The sequence below is a fragment of the Microcaecilia unicolor genome, chromosome 2 (assembly GCF_901765095.1).
Source record: "Microcaecilia unicolor chromosome 2, aMicUni1.1, whole genome shotgun sequence".
NCBI classification, from domain to species: Eukaryota; Metazoa; Chordata; class Amphibia; order Gymnophiona; family Siphonopidae; genus Microcaecilia; species Microcaecilia unicolor.
In genome coordinates, this window is record NC_044032.1 from 463,311,468 (window position 1) to 463,332,818 (window position 21,351).

The window sequence follows — 21,351 nt, forward strand, 5'->3', positions numbered from 1 at the left end:
TGTTGGAAACAGTTAGCTGGGCTTGATGGACCTTTGAACTGTCACAGTATGGAAATACTTATGTACTTAAGCACTAGACTACTCCAGGGACCTGCATGATGTTCTAACACCTGAGGCTGGCACAGAGGATGGCAAGTAATGTTTTTCATCACATTTTGAGGGTGGAAGGTTAGTGATAACTGGGTGAATAAGGGGAGGTCATCCCTGATTCCCTCCAGTGGCCATCTGGTTAAGGACACCTTTTGTGCCTTATTTCGTTATAAAAACAGGTCTAGCTCAAAACGCCTTAGTTTTAGTCCTAGACGTTTTTGTATTCTTCCATTATGGCTGAAAAACGTCTAAGTCTCAGGAACACCCAAGTCTCGCCCTGAACATGCCCCTGATACACTCCCTTGAGATTTGGAAGCACTTCTGATGGACTTCAAAGAAAAACATCTGCTTATGCCACTTTTTAGAAGTTTTTCTGTTTTGACATCATATGAACAATACAGCCAGTAGGGCCCCCACCCCGGTGGGACAGCACTTCACAGAACCAGGACACTGTACCAGTGATTTCACAGTGAGAATCCTGAAAGGTAACTTTAAAACCATACAAGAACGTAAGACCTTGAAGTCAGAATGATTGAATATTTTAACACCCAACAGAAAGGACTTAACAAGGACCTGGGGTTCCTAGCCCATTATAAACCATAAAGCTGTAAGTCTCTATTGATCACCCCACCCCTCACCTATCCACACCCATCCTGTTAGAATATCAATGATATGCTTTGATGTCCCCATGCATACCCCCATCCTCTCACCCTGTCAGACTGTCATAGTAATGCTTGAAGGTTTTCACTTATATACACTGTCAGCTAGCACATTTGCTTATTTCCGATCTGACGAAGAAGGGCAACCTTCGAAAGCTAATCAAGAAATGTATTAAGTTATGTCCAATAAAAAAAGGTATCGTCTTATTTTCTTTTCCATGTTTTATTTTGTTTGATTTCTATTGAAAATGATCCCAAAAGTTATTCAAAGTTGTTAAACCACAAAAAGACTGTGAAAAATTGCAAGAGGACCTTAAAGACTGGGAGACTGGGCAATCAAATGGCAGATCATGTTTAATGTGAGCAAGTGCAAAGTGATACATATGGGAAAGAGGAACCCAAGCTATAGCTACATGATGCAAGTTCCACATTAGGAGTCATTGTCCAGGAAAAGGATCTAGGGGTCATCGTTGATCATGCGTTGAAACCCTCAGCTCAATGTGCAGCAGTGGCTAAAAATGCAAATAGAACATTAGAAATTATTAGAAAAGGAAGAAAACAAAAATGATAATGTTATAACGCCTTTTATTGCACCTTGAATACTGTGTGCAATTCTGATCACTGCAACTAAAAAAAAAAAGTAGTGGAATTAGAAAAGGTACAAAGGGCAACGAAAAAGATAAAGGGGATGGGACAACTTCCCTATGAGGAAACGCTAAAGCGGCAAGGACTCTTCAGCTTGGAGAAGAGATGGCTAAGCGGAGATATGACTGAGGTATAAATAATGAATGGAATGGAACAGGTACATGTGAATTGCACGTTTACTCTTTCCACGCAATAAAAGGGGGCACGCAATGAAGCTACTAAGAAGCAAATTAAAACAAACTGAAAAAAATATGTCTTCAATCAATGGGTAATTTAACTCTGGAATTCATTGCCAGAGAATGTGGTAAAAGCAGTTACCATTGCAGGTTTTAAAAAAAGGTTTGGATAATTTCCTAAAAAAAAGTCAATAAGCCAATATTAGGATGGACTTGGGAAAATCCCCTGCTTATTTTTAAGATAAGCGGCATAGTAACATAGTAGATGACGGCAGAAGAAGACCTGCACGGTCCATCTAGTCTGCCCAACAATAACCTGTTTTACTGTTCTGGGATCTTGCTGGGCTTGATGGACTTTGGTCTGTCCCAGTGCGGCAACTTATGTTCTTATTTTAACTTCAAAGGTCTTATGTTCCTGGATTATCTTAACGTTTCCTTTTAGTATTCTCACCCTAAAATCATTGACGCAGTGTTCTGGTTTTGCAAAACAAGGTTCAAAAGATAAACCTTGCTTTCTCTACCTCACCAGCTCTCCCTCCACTAGTCCGTTCCCCTCTCTCTCCTTCCCCTCATTCCCTTTCCTCCTTTCCTGAAGTTACTATTGAGGAAACTACACTTCTCCTTTCTTCCTCAAAATGTACCACCTGTTCCTCTGATCCCATTCCCACCCACCTTCTTAATGCCATCTCTCCTACTCTTATTCCTTTTATCTGTCACATTCTCAACCTCTCACTTTCCACTGCGACTGTCCCTGCTGCCTTTAAACATGCTGTGGTCACACCTCTCCTTAAGAAGCCTTCACTTGACCCTACTTGTCCCTCTAATTACCGACCCATCTCCCTCCTTCCTTTTCTCTCCAAATTACTTGAGCGTGCTGTTCACCGCCGCTGCCTTGATTTTCTCTCCTCACATGCTATTCTTGACCCATTACAATCTGGTTTTTGCCCTCTCCACTCAACCGAAACTGCGCTTACTAAAGTCTCCAATGACCTATTACTGGCTAAATCCAGAGGTCAATATTCCATCCTCATTCTTCTTGATCTTTCCGCTGCTTTTGACACTGTCGATCACAACATACTTCTCGATACCGTCCTCACTTGGATTCCAGGGCTCTGTCCTTTCCTGGTTCTCTTCCTACCTCTCCCTCCGCACCTTTAGTGTTCACTCTGGTGGATCCTCTTCTACTTCTATCCCTCTGCCTGTCGGCGTACCTCAGGGTTCTGTTCTTGGTCCCCTCCTCTTTTCTATCTACACTTCTTCCCTTGGTTCATTAATCTCATCCCATGGCTTTTCCTACCATCTCTATGCTGATGACTCCCAAATCTACCTTTCTACCCCTGATATCTCACCTTGCATCCAAACCAAAGTTTCAGCGTGCTTGTCTGACATTGCTGCCTGGATGTCTCAACGCCACCTGAAATTAAATATGACCAAAACCGAGCTTCTCATTTTCCCCCCCAAACCCACCTCCCCGCTCCCCCCGTTTTCTATTTCTGTTGATGGCTCTCTCATTCTCCCTGTCTCCTCAGCTCGAAACCTTGGGGTCATCTTTGACTCTTCTCTCTCCTTCTCTGCTCATATCCAGCAGACCGCCAAGACCTGTCGTTTCTTTCTTTACAACATCCGTAAAATCCGCCCCTTTCTTTCCGAGCACTCTACCAAAACCCTCATCCACACCCTTGTCACCTCTCGTTTAGACTACTGCAATCTGCATCTTGCTGGCCTCCCACTTAGTCACCTCTCCCCTCTCCAGTCGGTTCAAAACTCTGCTGCCCGTCTCATCTTCCGCCAGGGTCGCTTTACTCATACTACCCCTCTCCTCAAGACCCTTCACTGGCTCCCTATCCGATTTCGCATCCTGTTCAAACTTCTTCTACTAACCTATAAATGTATTCACTCTGCTGCTCCCCAGTATCTCTCCAAACTCATCCTTCCCTACACCCCTTCCCGTGCACTCCGCTCCATGGATAAATCCTTCTTATCTGTTCCCTTCTCCACTACTGCCAACTCCAGACTTCGCGCCTTCTGTCTCGCTGCACCCTACGCCTGGAATAAACTTCCTGAGCCCCTACGTCTTGCCCCATCCTTGGCCACCTTTAAATCTAGACTGAAAACCCACCTCTAACATTGCTTTTGACTCGTAACCACTTGTAACCACTCGCCTCCACCTACCCTCCTCTCTTCCTTCCCGTTCACATTAATTGATTTGATTTGCTTACTTTATTTATTTTTTGTCTATTAGATTGTAAGCTCTTTGAGCAGGGACTGTCTTTCTTCTATGTTTGTGCAGCGCTGCGTATGCCTTGTAGCGCTATAGAAATGCTAAATAGTAGTAGTAGTAAATAGTAGTAGCAAAATGCTATCATACAGAGGTGACATCCTGGTTGGCACTGTGATGCTTAATATTAGGTCTGTCTATGTAAATTGTGTCATTATTATTATTATTAAGAGTACTACAAGAAAATGTTAAGACAATCCAGGAACATAAAACCTTTGAAGTCAAAATGATGAAATGTTTCGACACCCTCCAAAAAGGACTTAAAGATCTGGATTTTTTATCCAACTATAAATCATAAAATTATACTGCTGACCACACATCCATTTCTCCCTATCTCTTACCCACCCAGTTTTCCTTGTTTCTAACCTAACCCACAAAATCGTCTTCCTGTGAGGCTGCCATTGGAATACTTTTGTGTTTTACTTATATATTCTGATAAAGCAAAGATACTTACCTGTAGCAGGTATTCTCCAAGGACAGCAGGCTAATAATCCTCACAAGTGGGCAGGCGATCCACGCCAGCATGGGAACCAGCATTTGAACTAGCAAAATGTTTGCTAGAGCCTTCTGAGTGTGCCACATGTCCGACTGTGCATTTGCCAAGTGCCTTCCCACCCACCGCGCTCCTCAGTTCAATCACAAGTAAGAGAGAGATAGAGGAGACAGCTCCAAGGGAAGGTGGGCGGGTTTGTGAGGATTATCAGCCTGCTGTCCTCGGAAAATATCTGCTACAGGCAAGTATCCTCTCTTTCTCCGAGGACAAGCAGGATGAAATAATCCTCACAAGAGGGGTACCCCTGGCATCCAGGCTCACTCAAAACAACAAACGATCAACTGGGCCTTGCAATGGTACAAAGTATATCGTAGTGATAGGGTGGACCGGGTGGACCAGACTGGTGGAGGGGTAGCATTGTATATTAACGAGAGCCTTGACTTAGACAGATTACAAATTCAGCAGGACACAAATCACACCTTTGAATCATTGTGGGTTGAAATTCCATGTATAAAAGGGAAAAAAACGGTGATAGGAGTGTACTACCGTCCGCCTCGCCAGGATGAGCAGGTAGACGCAGAAATGATAAAAGAAATCAGAGACGCAAACAAAATGGGCAATGTGACAATAATGGGTGACCAATTATCCAAATATAAACTGGGTAAATGTAACATCGGGACACGCTAGAGAGGTACAATTCCTTGATGAAATCAAGGACAGCTTTATGGAGCAGCTGGTGCAGGAGCCGACGAGAGAAGGAAAAATTCTAGACTTGGTCCTTAGTGGAGCGCATGATCTGGTGAGGGACATTATGGTATTGGGGCCGCTTGATAACAGTGACCATAATATGATCAGTTTTGACATCAACCTTGAAGTAACTGTACACAGAAAGTCAAATACGTTAGTGTTTAACTTTAAAAAAGGAGATTATGATAAAATGAGAAGAACGGTAAAAAAAAAAAAAAAACTTAGGGGGGCAACTGAGAGAGTAAAAACTGTACAACAGGCATGGACGCTGTTCAAAAATACCATCCTGGAGGCCCAGGCCATACATATTCCGTGAATTAGAAAAGAAAGACGGAAGTCCAAAAGACAGCCGGCCTGGTTGAAAAGTGAGGTGAAGGAAACTATTAGGGCTAAAAGAAACGCCTTCAGAAAATGGAAGAAGGAACCGTCTGAAAATAACAAGCAGCAGCATAAGGAGTGTCAAAGCAAATGCAGGGCGCAGATAAAGAAGGCCAAGAGGGATTACGAAAAAAAGATAGCATTAGAGGCAAAAAAACATAGTAAAAAAAATTTTCGGTATATTAAAAGCAGGAAGCCGGCAAAAGAATCTGTTGGGCCGCTGGATGACAGAGGGGTAAAAGGGGCGATCAAGGAAGACAAAGACGTATCAGAGAAACTGAATGAATTCTTTGCTTCGGTCTTCACCGAGGAAGATTTGGGTGGGATACCGGTGTCGGAAATGGTATTTCAAGCAGACGAGTTGGAGAAACTTACTGACTTCACGGTAAACCTGCAGGACGTAATGGGGCAGTTCAGCAAACTGAAGAGTAGCAAATCTCCTGGACCGGATGGTATTCATCCTAGAGTACTGATAGAACTGACAAATGAGCTTGCGGAGCTACTGCTAGTGATATGCAACTTATCCTTAAAATCGAGCGTGGTACCGGAAGATTGGAGGGTGGCCAATGTAATGCCCATTTTTTAAAAAGGCTCCAGGGGAGATCCGGGAAATTATAGACCAGTGAGTCTGACGTCGGTGCCGGGGAAAATGGTAGTGGCTATTATTAAAAACAAATTACAGAGCACATCCGAGGACAAGAATTACTGAGACCAAGTCAGCACGGCTTTTGTGTGGGGAAATCTTGCCTAACCAATTTACTTCAATTCTTTGAAGGAGTAAACAAACATGTGGACAAAGGGGAACCAGTTGATATTGTGTATCTGGATTTTCAAAAGGCGTTTGACAAGGTACCTCATGAAAGGCTACAGAGGAAATTGGAGGGTCATGGGATAGGAGGAAATGTCCTATTGTGGATTAAAAACTGGTTGAAGGATAGGAAACAGAGAGTGGGGTTAAATGGGCAGTATTTACAATGGAGAAGGGTAGTTAGTGGGGTTCCTCAGGGGTCTGTGCTAGGACCGCTTCTTTTTAATATATTTATAAACGATTTGGAGACAGGAGTAACTAGCGAGGTAATTAAATTTGCTGATGACACAAAGTTTTTCAAAGTTGTTAAATCGCGACAGGATTGTGAAAAATTACAAGAGGACCTTACGAGACTGGGAGACTGGGCAGCTAAATGGCAGATGACGTTTAATGGGAGCAACTGCAAGGTGATGCATGTGGGAAAAAAGAACCCAAATTATAGCTACGTCATGCAAGGTTCCACGTTAGGAGTTACGGACCAAGAAAGGGATCTGGGTATCGTCGTCGATAATACACTGAAACCTTCTGCTCAGTGTGCTGCTGCGGCTAGGAAAGCAAATAGAATGTTGGGTATTATTAGGAAAGGTATGGAAAACAGGTGTGAGGATGTTATAATGCCGTTGTATCGCTCCATGGTGTGACCGCACCTTGAGTATTGTGTTCAATTCTGGTCGCCGCATCTCAAGAAAGATATAGTAGAATTGGAAAAGGTGCAGCGAAGGGTGACTAAAATGATAGCGGGGATGGGACGACGTCCCTATGAAGAAAGATTAAGGAGGCTAGGGCTATTCAGCTTGGAGAAGAGACGGCTGAGGGGAGACATGATAGAGGTATATAAAATAATGAGTGGAGTGGAACAGGTGGATGTGAAGCGTCTGTTCACGCTTTCCAAAAATACTAGGACTAGGGGGCATGCGATGAAACTACAATGTAGTAAATTTAAAACAAATTGGAGACAATTTTTCTTCACCCAACGTATAATTAAACTCGAATTCGTTGCCGGAGAAAGTGGTGAAGGCGGTTAGCTTAGCAGAGTTTAAAAAGGGGTTGGACGGTTTCCTAAAGGACAAGTCCATAAACCGCTACTAAATGGACGGGAAAAATCCACAATTCCAGGAATAACATGTATAGAATGTCTGTACGTTGGGAAGCTTGCCAAGTGCCCTTGGCCTGGATTGGCCGCTGTCGTGGACAGGATGCTGGGCTCGATGGACCCTTGGTCTTTTCCCAGTATGGCATTATGTACTTATGGTAAGGAAACAACGTAAATTAACCTGCAACCATATACAACTAGTTGAGTGTGCAGCCTGGAACAGAACAAATGGGACTAGGGGGGTGGAGTTGGATTCTAAACCACAAACAGATTCTGCAGCACAGACTGCTCAAACCGACTGTCGCGTCGGGTGTCTTGCTCAAGGCAGTAATGTGACGTGAATGTGTGGACTGAAGACCAAGTTGCAGCCTTGCAAATCTCTTCAATGGAGGAAGACTTTAAGTAAGCCACCAACGCAGCCATGGCTCTGACATTATGAGCTATGACATGGCCTTCTAGAGTCAGCCCAGCTTGGGCATAAGCGAAGGAAATGCAATCTGCTAGCCAATTAGAGATTGTGCGCTTTCCGATGGGGACTCCCCTCCTGTTGGGATCAAAAGAAACAAACAACTGGGCATATTGTCTGAATGGCTTCATCTGCTCCATGTAAAAGGCCAATTCTCTCTTGCAGTTCAAGGTGTGCAAGATGCTTTCGCCAGGGTGGGCATGAGGACGGGGAAAAAATGTTGGCAAAACAATTGACTGGTTTAGATAGAACTCCGACAACACCTTCGGCAGGAATTTAGGGTGCGTACGGAGGACTACTCTGTTGTGATGACATTTAGTATAAGGTGCATCCACTACTAAGGCCTGAAGCTCACTGACCCTACGAACTAAAGTAACAGCCACCAAGAAAACGACCTTCCAGGTCAAGAACTTTAGATGGCAGGAATTCAGTGGCTCAAAAGAAGCTTTCATCAGCTGGGTGAGAACGATGTTGAGATCAAACGACACTGGCAGAGGTTTGACTGGGCGCTTTGACAAAAGGAAACCTCTCATGAAGCGAACAATTAAAGGCTGTCAGAGATAGGCTTACCTTCTACATGCTGATAAGCATTAATTGCACTAAGGTGAACCCTTACGGAGTTGGTCTTGAGATCAGACTCTGGTGTGACAGCAAGGCCGTAGATCCTCTTTCTTGTCCTACACAGACCCTGCTTGAATACCTTCTATATTTATCAGACAGTAAACCTCCTCCATTTAAAAGAATAACATCCCTTAGTGGAATCTTTCCTGAAAGCCAGCAAGACCCGTGAAATACCCTCCAAAAAACCCAAGGAAGCGAATTCTAGGCTCCCAACATCCAGGCTGTGAGAGCCTGAGAGCCTGAGACTGGAGGTTGGGATGTAGAAGCAACCACTTGTTCTGAGTGATAAGAGTCAGAAAACACTCCAATCTCCACACTTCTTCAGGGAACAATTCCAATAGAAGAGGGAACCATATCTGACGCAGCCAGTAAGGTGCAATCAGGATCATGGATCCGTGGTCTTGTTTGAATTTCAGCAGTTTTTCCCATAGTTCTTCGGGGAATAATTCCAGAAGAAGAGGGAACCATATCTGACGCGGCCAGTAGGGTGCAATCAGGATAATGGTTCCACGGTCTTGCTTGAATTTCAGCAGTTTTTTCCCATACTATACGCATACAGAAGGCCTGTTCCCCAAAGTAGGAGAAAAGCATCCGACGCTAGTCTCAGTGGGCCTGAAACCAGGAACAGAACTGAGGGACCTTGTGGTTTAACTGAGTGGTAAAGAGATCCACCGAGGGGACGGCCCACGCTCGGAAGACCTCTCAGGCTACACTCATATTCAGCGACCATTCGTGATGTTGCTTTATCTTGCTCAGCCTGTCGGCCGGACTGTTTTTTACACCTACGAGATAAGTAGCTTGGAGAAACATGCCGTGGCGGCGCACCCAAAGCCACATCTGGACGGCTTCCTGACACAGAAGATGAGATCTGGTGACCTTCTGCTTATTCGTGTAGTTCATCACAACCTGACTGTATGTTTGAATTAAGATAATTCATTTGGACAGCCAATCTCTGAAAGCCTTTAAAGCGTTCCAGATCACTCGGATAAGATCTGTCTCCTAGGGGAACCAGGCTACCTGGGTATGAAGTCCATCTACATAAGCTCCCCACCCCAAGAGAGATGCATCCGTCATCAGCACTTATTGCAACTGAGGAATTTGGAATAGACGTCCCATGGTCAAATTGAATCGAATCGTCCACCACTGAAGAGAATGTACAAAATCTGTGGACACATGGATGACATCTTCTAGATTGCCCGTGACCTGATACCACTGAGAAGCTAGGCTCCATTGAACGGATCTCATATGCAGATGGGCCAATGTCGTAACGAACTGTGGAGGCCATGTGCCCCAAGAATCTCAACATCTGCTGAGCCGTGACCTGCTGACACACTCGAAACTTGAACACTAAGGACAGAAGTTTGTCTGCCCGCGTCTCGTGAAAGTAGCCTCAAACAGTTCTCATAAGGAGCAATGCTCAAATGAATTCCAATGTCTGAACTGGAGTGAGATGTGACTTGGGCTAATTTATTACAAACCCTAGGAGTTCCAGCACCTGAATAGTCTTCCACACTGACTCCCGAGCACCTTCCTCCGAGGTGCTCTTCACCAGCCAATCATCGAGATAAGGGAACATATGCACTGATAGTCTGCCTAGCGACGCAACTACCGCTAGGCAATTCGTGAATGCTCTGGGAGCTGAAACTAGGCCAAAGGGCAGCATACGGTACTGAAAGTGCTGCATTCCCAGCCGAAATCAAAGATACTTCCTGTGAGCTGGAAGTATCGGGATGTGCATATATGCATCATTCAAGTCCAGAGAACATAGCCAATCGTTTTCCTGAATCATGGGAAGAAGAGTGCCCAGGGAAACCATCCTGAACATTTCTCAAACCAAGAATTTGTTCAGGGCCCTTAAGTCTAGAATGGGACGTGTCCCCTGTTTTCTTCTGCACAAGGAAGTACCTGGAATAGAATCCCAGCCCTTCTTCCACTGGTGGAATGGGTTTGAAAGCATGGGCCTTTAGAAGGGCAGAGTGTTCCTCTGCAAACACCTGCTTGTGTGGAGAGCTGAACGAATGAGCTCTCAGTGGTTAATTTGGAGATTTGTAGTCCAGATTGAGGGTGTATCCTAACCTATTTGAAGAACCCACCGGTCGGAGGTTACGAGAGGCCACCTTTGGTGAAAAAAAACGACCTCCCTCCAACCGGCAAGTCAACCGTCACGAACACTTTTACAGAGGCTATGCTCTCCTGGAGCCAGTCAAAAGCCGGTCCCTTGCTTTTGCTAGGGAGCAGCAGGGGCCTTGACCGCACGCTGATGACGGGAACGAGCGCGCTGGGGCTGAGCCTGAATACGCTGGCGAGATGCTGGAGTCTACCTACACCTGGAATACGAAGCACTCCGTGACCCACCAACGTACCTCCTAGTTGAGGAGGTGGTAGCAGAAGGCGCCCGGCAGGAGAGAGAAGCCATAGCATCTGTGTGCTTCTTGATCTGGTCAACTAGATCTTCCATCTTCTTTCTGAAAAGATTATCCCCCCAGCAAGGAACATCCACTACCTCTGCTGTACCAAATGGTGCAAGTCAGAAACACGCAGCCATGAGAGTCTGTGTGTTGCTATACCTTGAGCAAAGATCCTGGATGCTACATCAAAAGTGTCGTAAGCGTCCCTGGCCAAAAATTTACAACACGCCTTCTGCTGTTTGACCAGCTGGTAAAAAGTTTTGGCCTGCTCCAGAGGGAGGGCATCGACCAAACTAGGCAGCTGCCACACCGAGTTCCGCAAGTGGATGCTCGTGAACAGCTGGTATGACTGTATATGGGCAGCAAGCATGGCGGCCTGAAACATTTTCCTCCCAAAAGAGTCCAAGGTCCTAGCTTCTCTGCCTGGGGGCGCCGAAGAATAGTCTCTAGAACTCTTGGCTCTTTTGAGGGCAGAGTCCACCACCATGTAGTTGTGGGGTAACTCAGACCTCGTCAACCCAGGCTCCCCATGGATCCAATACTGATAAGTCTTTTTCAGGACTATGGGGCCAGACAAAAGCGAAACCAGTTTCACATAAGGACATACCTGACTACCTTATGCAAAGGAGCTGTCACTGACTCTCTGGATAGAGAGGTGTAGTCTAGGACCTCGAGCATCTCAGCCCTGGGCTCATCCTCCACGTCTAAGGGGAATGGAATGGCCTGAGCCATTTCCCGCACAAAAGATGAGGAGAGGCTCTCAGGAGGAGACAACCTCCGTTCAGATGGAGGAAAAGGTTTAGAGGGAATTCCAAAGGACTCATCCGAGATGTAGCTGGGATCTTCCTCACGAGCTTTCTTCCTCAGTGTCGAGGGAGCACTTCCCTCAGTGACTTCCGAGACCGAACCCACCCCAACGTCGAAGACTCATGGTCTTGACTGCAATGTCAAAGAGCCAACCACCGAATGGACTGCGCAAAGCTCCCTCCATCGACGTCGATGGGGAGTCAACCTGGGTGGCAGCTAATACAGGAGCGGCAAGCTCAGATACCTCACTGCGGGTGGAGGGCCAGACATAGCAGCAGACAGAACGGCAGGCGCATGCACCCCAACGCCAATGCAGTATGATGGAGCAGTCCTTCCGGAAGCAAGGCCCAAATCTGCTCGTCAAGAGTCGCCATCGGAAAAGGCTATGGGGTCAGTGGAGCAGTCGGTGGCAGAGGTGCCTGGGGTTTGGGAGCAGGAACCGGACTGCTGGGAGACCAACGCATCTGCACCTCTTGTATGGAGGGGGAGCGGTCCTCCCAACATCAACGCTTCTCAGGTGCTGATGTCCTCGGCACCCTGGAGCTCCCGGCACCATGTGGCGAGGGACAATGGTGTCTGTGCTTCTTAGCCTTCGCTCGAAGAACCTCATCGAGGCTCCTCGGAGCCGACAAGGATGGCGTTGAATCCCTACATCTCCTCGGGGTCAGGTCCGACGATGGACGGTCCCGGGGGCCTGCATAGCAGTAGGCCTCGAAGCAGGCAGAGACCCACTCAATGCCTCGCTGCTCCCAGTGTGTAGAGGTCTCTCAGTAGCCATGCCTCTCTCCACTCCCAATGTCAATGCCTCCCTCGATGCCGATGCCAACGTCGAAGGACCAGACTGAGCCCCAAAAAGCTTTTCTCTCTGGGCTTCTCGAGCCAGTTGAGTCCTTTTCTTCATACAAAGACCACAGTGGGCTGGGCTATAGTCTGGCCGAAGGCACTGAATACACCACGAATGGGTATCACTGCTTGAGATGGTCCGGTTGCACCGAGAACAGCGTTTAAATGGCATCTAAATGGCAGATGACGTTTAATGTGAGCAAGTGCAAAGTGATGCATTTGGGAAAGAGGAACCTGAATTATAGCTATGTCATGCAAGCTCCCACATTAGGAGTTACGGACCAAGAAAGGGATCTAGGTGTCCTCGTTGATGATATGTTGAAACCTTCTGCTCAGTGTGCTGCTGCGGCTAAGAAAGCAAATAGAATGTTAGGTATTATTAGGAAAGGAATGGAAAACAAAAATGAGGATGTTATAATGCCTTTGTATCGCTCCACGGTGCGACCGCACCTCTAATATTGTGTTCAATTCTGGTCGCCATATCTCAACAAAGATATAGTGCAATTAGAAAAGGTGCAGAGAAGGGCGACAAAAATGATAAAGGGGATGGGACGACTTCTCTATGAGGAAAGGCTAAAGTGGCTAGGGCTCTTCAGCTTGGAGAAAAGGCGGCTGAGGGGAGATATGATAGAGGTCTATAAAATAATGAGTGGAGTTGAACGGGTAGATGTGAAGCGTATGTTCACGCTTTCCAAAAATACTAGGACTAGGGGGCAAGCGATGAAGCTACAATGTAGTAAATTTAAAACGAATTGGAGAAAATATTTCTTCACTCAACGTGTAATTAAACTCTGGAATTCGTTGCCAGAGAATGTGGTAAAGGCGGTTAGCTTAGTGGAGTTTAAAAAAAGGTTTGGACGGCTTCCTAAAGGAAAAGTCCATAGACCGTTATTAAATGGACTTGGGGAAAATCCACTATTTCTGTGATAAGCAGTATAAAATGTTTTGTATACTTTTGGGATCTTGCCGGGTATTTGTGACCTGTATTTGCCACTGTTGGAAACAGGATGCTGGGCTCAATGGACCTTTGGTCTTTCCCAGTATGGCAATACTTATGTAAGTCACTGGGAGTCTTTGATGACATGGAAGGGAAGACTGCCCTAGCCAAATCAAAAAATGCGGTTGTGCTGAAAAATAAAGCACAAAAAGGAGAAAACCCAGCCATGCAGGCCTAAAGACGGCTGCGACTAAAAATAAAAGCAAACTTAACACGGGTCAAATAAAAAACTAAGAAATTAAGAAGGAACTTTTTTTTTTAACAATACTGTAAAGAAGAAGGAAAAAATACAGGTTAAACACGCAAAAACAAGGCACTGAAGGCTCTCCCAGGCGCTGAAGCTGAGCCAGAAAAACAAATGCCACTCCTTATGTGGAAAAAAAAAAAAGTAACTGCAGCGGGCAGGAAAGCACTCGGCGCATGCGCAGTTGGACACGCAGCACACTCAAAAGGCTCTACAAAACTTTTTTGCTATTTCAAATGCCTGTTCCCGGGCCGGCGCAGATCACAGACCTATTTGTGAGGATTATTTCAGCCTGCATGTCCTCGGAGAATTCTTTCAAGTCACTCCTCAAGGATTTCACCTAAATGGCCTAAAGGCAAGGGAATAAGGGGAGCCTGAGGTCAATGACGGGTCCCAGTAAGTAAAGGAGGGGGGGGGGGGTCGTCTTACACCAGGCCCCTGTCTGAGTACACATGTTGCTGGGCATCTATCAACTCTGGTTCTGTCCAGATAGCACATGCAAGATTGGGCCCTCAAGCAGCTCATTCATTTGACCTAGGAAAAAGCAGCCAGCTTATAAGCATGCCACATATAGATACTGAAGTCGTTACAATGGTTGGTTTGACTTTTCTAGCTGAACAGTTATCAGAATTGGGTTTGACGAATGCAGATAAAGATCTTCCTCTCAGTAAAGAAAAATAAACATCATAAAATAAGCACTATAAATAAAAACCCCACACATGTAGGACTCTGAAATCCCATGACAAATAAAATTGTCAACTCACCAATGTCATAAGCCATGAAGTCTGAAGAGAAGCATTTGGCACCATGACTCATTGATGTGTCATTATGGGTATTTCCACCAAACACCAGCATAGTTCCACCGATGATCACTGCCGTGTGCAAATATCGGAAAAACTGACTGTCTTTAAGAATCTTCCTTCAGAAAACAGATATTTTAAGCAGCATGCATTATTATCAACATAGAAAATTTAAAAAAAAGTGAACATTCACAATTCTTTTAATCATTATCCCAATATCATTAGGTGGTTAGAAGGGAAGCGCATTACCACTTGGGGCAGCCAAGACTCAACCTTGTAACTCAAACTTTACGACATGAATCTACATTAAAAAATATAAAATAAATGTAGAAGTTTAACTGTTTCAATAGCTAAATTAGACTTTCCAAATGATGACGAAATAATACGCATGCTTAAAGGAAGTATATTTGTGAGAAACTCGACTGAGCCCTGCCCACTATATGAGGTTCCCGATGACCCCCATGTGAATTATGACACCTAAATCAGAATTATTACAAAAGAAAAATTTAAATACAAAGTCTAACACACACTGGCATAGCAAATGATGGCAGAAAGATGAGACTGGCTTACACAATCTGCCTAAATAATATATATCAGTATGTAACCCAACACCAATTCCCACTTTGCCTCAACAATTCAATCTAACACTGTAGTTTCTCAACATCCTTACACATCTTAATCTTACTCTTTCACATCCTGGTTAGATAAAACATTCCAAACTCACTTTTCATATATTTTTGTTGTTCATGCATTCCCAGAAAAAATATTGGCTATAGATACCTTGCTTCCTACAATATTGCTTATCTCAAATTCTTTTGGTTTCCTAATTATCTAGGTAAAAGGTATCTAAGGTATGACTGGACTTGAATATTTTATGTTGAAGACATTAAGGGAAGGCAAGCTTTGTGTTTTCAGCGTCTAAGTACTTAAAAAAGAATACTTCAGATACTTTGCCACAAATGTCATTAGATTATTTCCGAAAAACAAACAAGAGCACACAGTCCACACAGGGCAAACAAACAGCAAATAAATGGAGTAGATGAAAATGGTTGGAGATCTTTTATTAACAGTTCTTCAATACAATTCGATATGGACCATGTTTTGGCAACAGGGCCTGTGTCAGGAGTCTATAACTACAGAGTGAATTGATTTGCACTTTTCTGACTACTGACAGGCATGATCCATGATCTACAAAGCTAAAGGCTTAAATCTTAAAACTGCCTGAAAGCTGCATTTTTTCTGTGTTCTCTGTATTATTGCTGAGAGCTGTACATGCAAGGTCACACTGTACCAGCAAAGAGTGCTCTTCCCCCTCCCCTGACAGAAATGGTGCCGCTGATTCTACACTAACAAGGACATACATAGTTTGGAAGCGAAGACGTGTTGAGTCAGCACAATGATAAGACCCGGGCCTTAGGGAAATTCTTGTAACGAAATAGCACTGTGATCTTCAGTACTTATAAGATGCTGTGTTTTATAAACAGATATAAACTACTGCTTTCGACTCCAAACCATGACTCTCTTACTCAACACCCTCACTTATCACCCCTACCACTGCAATTTCCCCACCCCTAGCTGTCTGTTCGTCTGTCCAATTTAGATTGTAAACTCTGTTGAGCAGGGACTGTCTTTTCATGTTAATTTGTACAGCGCTGCATAAGTCTAGTAGACCTATAGAAATGTTTAATAGTAGTAGTAGATATGTTCTGTGTTCCAGAACATTCAGATACTGTGTTTCATTCTATGTAAACAATGGGGTGAGACAGAAAGTAGCAGACATTGCAAGTTGTAGACTGGATGGGAGGGGGAATGATGCTCAATCCACTGTATATAAGGCACTGTTGTGTTGTATCTAGAGGGGTGAGATTGCCAACGGAGTGACTATCACGGAGGTCGGTCTCTCCCTCTCATAACAAATTGCTACTGCCTGATTTCTTACTCTAATTGCTCTACCTAATTCCTTAATTACTTTACCTAACTCCCTAATTACTTTACCTGCTAACTTTTTCTGATTACCTTGCCTGATCACCCTGTCCAATTACTTTGTCTAATTGTTTTATTGCCTAATTAGTTTATTGTCTAATTGCCTTATCATCTAATTGCTTTGTTAGTATCTATGTTGGAATAAAGACTATCCCTTTGGAAGGAAAATAGCCTCTGTCTTTGCTGTCACCCCATATCTCGGAGATGGCTGCATTGTATCTTGGGTGGGTGTAAGGAGGTAGAAACCCTATTTGCCCCACATTTCCAAATTGTATATTTCTTATGGTAAGTAGGTATATCAGAGAAATAATCCCCACATAATTACAGCCCTCACTGATACTAGGTTGTCAGAGGGGGCCATGTAAGAACAGACTCCACTAAAAACAAGAGACACAGTAAAAAGAAATACATTAAAATGTAATAAATAGTTGCAAAACAGAGAGATATTAACCAACAAAATTGAAAATCAAGTGAAATAAAATAGCGTATGCAAAAGAATAAGTCATATGCACTTTGTGTATACGGCTTATTCTTTTTTCACTTGATATTCAATTTTGTTGGTTAACATCTCTCTCAACTTTTTGATTCGGTTTGCAAGTTATGCCCTTTTAAGTTTATGCAGATCTATATGTTATTTTATGCATTTTTTAGTTTTAATGTATTCCACTTTGCTGTATCTGTGTGTATCTATATCCTCACGCAGGACATGATGCTGAAACATGGTCCGTGTCGAGTCACACTGAAGAACTGTTAATAAAATATCTCTAGCCATATCTCCACTATTTTTGTCTGCTTATTACATCATTGCCATCAATTCACAATGAAATTTTTTTTTTCCATTTTTTCTCTCTCATTTTTATCATCAAATTCCCTTCTCAGTTCCACAATGATTTTCAATTTGTTCTCAAGCAATGCCATTGCATCTTCTAATCAGAATACCTTTTACACTAACCATTTCATCCAATTTCTTTTGAAACAGAATTATGCATTAACAAAAGCCACTATCATTTCAGTTTCTGTATCGGCACCATGTTTATCCTTCATTAGTATCTTTAGCAATTGTTCTTGAGATATACTTAGCCAGGTTTTCAGGATACCCATAATAAATATGCATGAGAAAAAACTGCATGCACTACCTCCATTGTGTACCAATCTCTCTCATACGTATTTATTTCTGGCTTGCTGAAAACCTGACAAACAGTGTACCCTGAATGTTCGGTGGAAAACCCCTGCATTAGGGACTGCATCTCATTCATGATCATGGAAAGGGAGGTTTCAGATTTAATGTCCAGCAGTAAATTTACTATGGTAATGGAGGTTTGTGTTTGACTTATTAAGTCTGTCACACAGTAAAAGATGCTTTTACATAGCCTAATTTACCCCAGCCATGACAGATTATCTCCTAGGAAAAGTATGTAGAACAGCAATTTTACTAGTGTGATTTGCATAATTTTTACCATGCTTTCCAGGTACTCAAGTTGACATTCATCTGTCCAACAGCAAGCTCCGACTTTCTGGGTGCACAAGGTGGAGTGACCCATTTGTATAATAAGCTGGATGACTAAGGAGCCAAAATTGACAATTCTACACAACCCAACTACTAGACATTGCACTTCCACTCCCCAACAGCCACTCAGGGGCCAACACACAAAGGCACCCTTAAATGCAGGTGCCACAGGAAAAGTTATCAAGTCGCAAACAGCAACCAACAAAAGGCATCACATGCAAATGAAATGCAAGGATCCACCTTTGTGCACGGGTCATTATTTGCAACTCAAACTTGCACATGCGCAGACACCTCCTGTCACTAGACCACTATGGCGACAGTGCACAGATACACACTCAACCAAAACATACCCGAACCCCCCCTCCCCCAAAGACTAAAGGACTCCCTTCTGACTCCCCCCTCCCTTCGGAACCAAACAAAAATCCCTGCCCTCCCAACCCTCTGGGCTGGGTCAAACCACCTAGTGGCAAGCCCTGGTCATCTAGTGAGATTCCTTCCCTCCACCCCCCAGACTCCTCCATATACTGTAAAAGTTGGAGGAAGGACCATCTCCTCTCTCCTGCCTCTGACCCGCCCGGAACAAAATGGTGGCGCCCAGCCCCTTCCCACTGCATCCTTGATACTTTGCCACAAATGCATGCTAAGGCCTCTCTCCCAGTGCATTCCCAGGATGCACCAGAAAAGGGCTAAGCATCACCATTTTGTTCTGGGCGGGTCAGAGACAGAAGGGAGGAGGTGGTCCTCCTGCCTCCAACTTTTATAGTATGTGAAGGGGTCTTTCGGGTGGGGAGTGGAAGGAAGGAATTCCACTAGACCACTAGGGTTTGCCACTAAGGGGTCCGGCCTGCCAGATTGGGTTGCTAAGGGTCCATCAGGTGTTCTGGGAGTCGAGAGGACAGGGATATTTGCTTGGTTTCAGGGGAGGGGGGTATCCAGGTCAGGGGTGTGTCCACACACTGATGACTACCATAGGGAACAGTTTACTTGCACTTGCAGAAAAATTACTCAACTATAGGGAACAATATTGGATTTTTAATTTAAAGGCTATGATCCCTGGGGGTTTAAACCGGGAGATGGGAGTGAATGACTTTAATCTAGAGACTGATTCTGATTGGCTAACCCCGATCCTCGAACGTGATTGGTGCTCCTTTGAATAGCAGATATCATTGGAGTATAAATACAGAAAATGAAGCAACCATTTTAAAATCGCGAGAAGAGAACTTGTTTCGTGTGTATTGTTGCTATTGAATTGAAAATACTAGTTATAAACAACAATTTAATTTCTACGGTTTAGAATCTCTAATAAATTTGTTTCAGGAGACGGACCTTGACACATCCTACGGCACAACATGGATTTCATGTCGGCATGATAGCTCTCCTTAATGATAATGGAGTGTATTATTGGAAAACTCCTAATGAAAATTATATTAAGCTAAGTACTTTTTAAACACATCTATTCAGGAATGGGTCACAATATAAATGAACTGTAAAAAAAGATTTTTAAAAAAAGCATACAAAAAATATCAAATGTAATACATAGTAACATAGTAGATGACAGCAGAAAAAGACCTGCCCGGTCCCCATCCAGTCTGCCCAACAAGATAAACTCATATGTGCTACTTTTTGTGTATACTCTACTTTGATTTGTACCTGTCCTCTTCAGGGCACAGACCGTATAAGTCTGCCTAGCACTATACCCGCCTCCCACCACCGGCTCCGGCACAGATCGTACAAGTCCGCCCAGCATTATCCCTGCCTCCCAACCACCAGTCCCGCCTCCCACCACCGGCTCTGGCACAGACTGTATAAGTCTGCTCAGCACTATCCCCGCCTCCCAACCACCAGCCCTGCCACCCAATCTCGGCTAAGCTCCTGAGGATCCATTCCTTCTTAACAGGATTCCTTTATGTTTATCCCAAGCATGTTTGAATTCCGTTACCGTTTTCATTTCCACCACCTCCCGCGGGAGGGCATTCCAAGCATCCACTACTCACTCCCGTGAAAAAATACTTCCTGACATTTTTCTTCAGTCTGCCCCCCTTCAATCTCATTTCATGTCCTCTAGTTCTACCACCTTCCCATCTCCGGAAAAGATTCATTTGCGGATTAATACCTTTCAAATATTTGAACGTCTTTATCATATCACCCCTGTTTCTCCTTTCCTCCAGGGTATACATGTTCAGGTCAACAAGTCTCCCCTCATACGTCCTGCAACGCAAATCCCATACCATTCTCGTAGCTTTTCTTTGCACCGCTTCCATTTTTTTAACATCCTTAGCCAGATACAGCCTCCAAAACTGAACACAATACTCCAGGTGGGGCCTCACCAATGACTTATACAGGGGCATCAACACTCCCTTTCTTCTGCTGGTCACACCTCTCTCTACACAGCCTAACAACCTTCTAGCTACGGCCACCGCCTTGTCACACTATTTCGTCGCCTTCAAATCCTCAGATACTATCACCCCAAGATCCCTCTCCCCGTCCGTACCTAGCAGACTCTCACCGCCTAACACATACGTCTCCCGTGGATTTCTATTCCCTAATTGCATCACTTTGCATTTCTTCGCATTGAATTTTAATTGCCAAACCTTAGACCATTCTTCTAGCTTCCTCAGATCCTTTTTCATGTTTTCCACTCCCTCCCGGGTGTCCACTCTCTTACAGATCTTTGTATCATCCCCAAATAGGCAAACTTTACATTCTAACCCTTCGGCAATGTCATTCACAAATATATTGAACAGAATCGGCCCCAGCACCGATCCCTGAGGCACTCATGATAATTACATGCCCACCCTGATCAATGTTTTGGCTTAAGTGAACTACCAATGCGGTGTGCGCATCTGACAGATCCAGTAGTATTACATTATTAGAGGTTTCTGAAAAGAAGAGATGATGGGAGTTGGGTGTTTCTACTGATATATACAAATTAAGGTTTTGGAACAAAATCCATCAAAGAAAAAGAGCATTGCAAGTTCATTCAGGCATCACCCACATCATCTTTGTTAATCTTTATTTCTAGCATAACTAAATGGACTAACATGGCAACCATACCATTTCATTCAAGTAGTGTGTTTTATAAACAATTTTCTAAATATAAATTTGAGTCTTTGTTACATGTGAACAGAGCCGCCTTAAAATATTCAAATTACTAAGCCTTCTATTATTTGATCTCAAGGATTTAAGCCAGAAACACATTTACAATGTTATCCAGGAAATACCACACTGAAAACTTGAATAGCTTTAGGTACTAAAGGGAAATCAAAACATTTGACAATTAAATCTCTACACTTCATTGCAGAAAGGCA

At 44.0% G+C, this 21,351-nt stretch overlaps 1 protein-coding gene across 1 annotated transcript in view; it reads right to left on the reverse strand.

Annotated features, from left to right (window-relative positions):
- The window catches only part of ATRN (attractin), a 626,429-nt gene that overhangs the window by 498,808 nt on the left and 106,270 nt on the right, over positions 1-21,351 (reverse strand). The window contains 1 exon segment of the mRNA XM_030190990.1: positions 14,518-14,672. Coding sequence (XP_030046850.1) covers positions 14,518-14,672 — 155 coding nt within the window.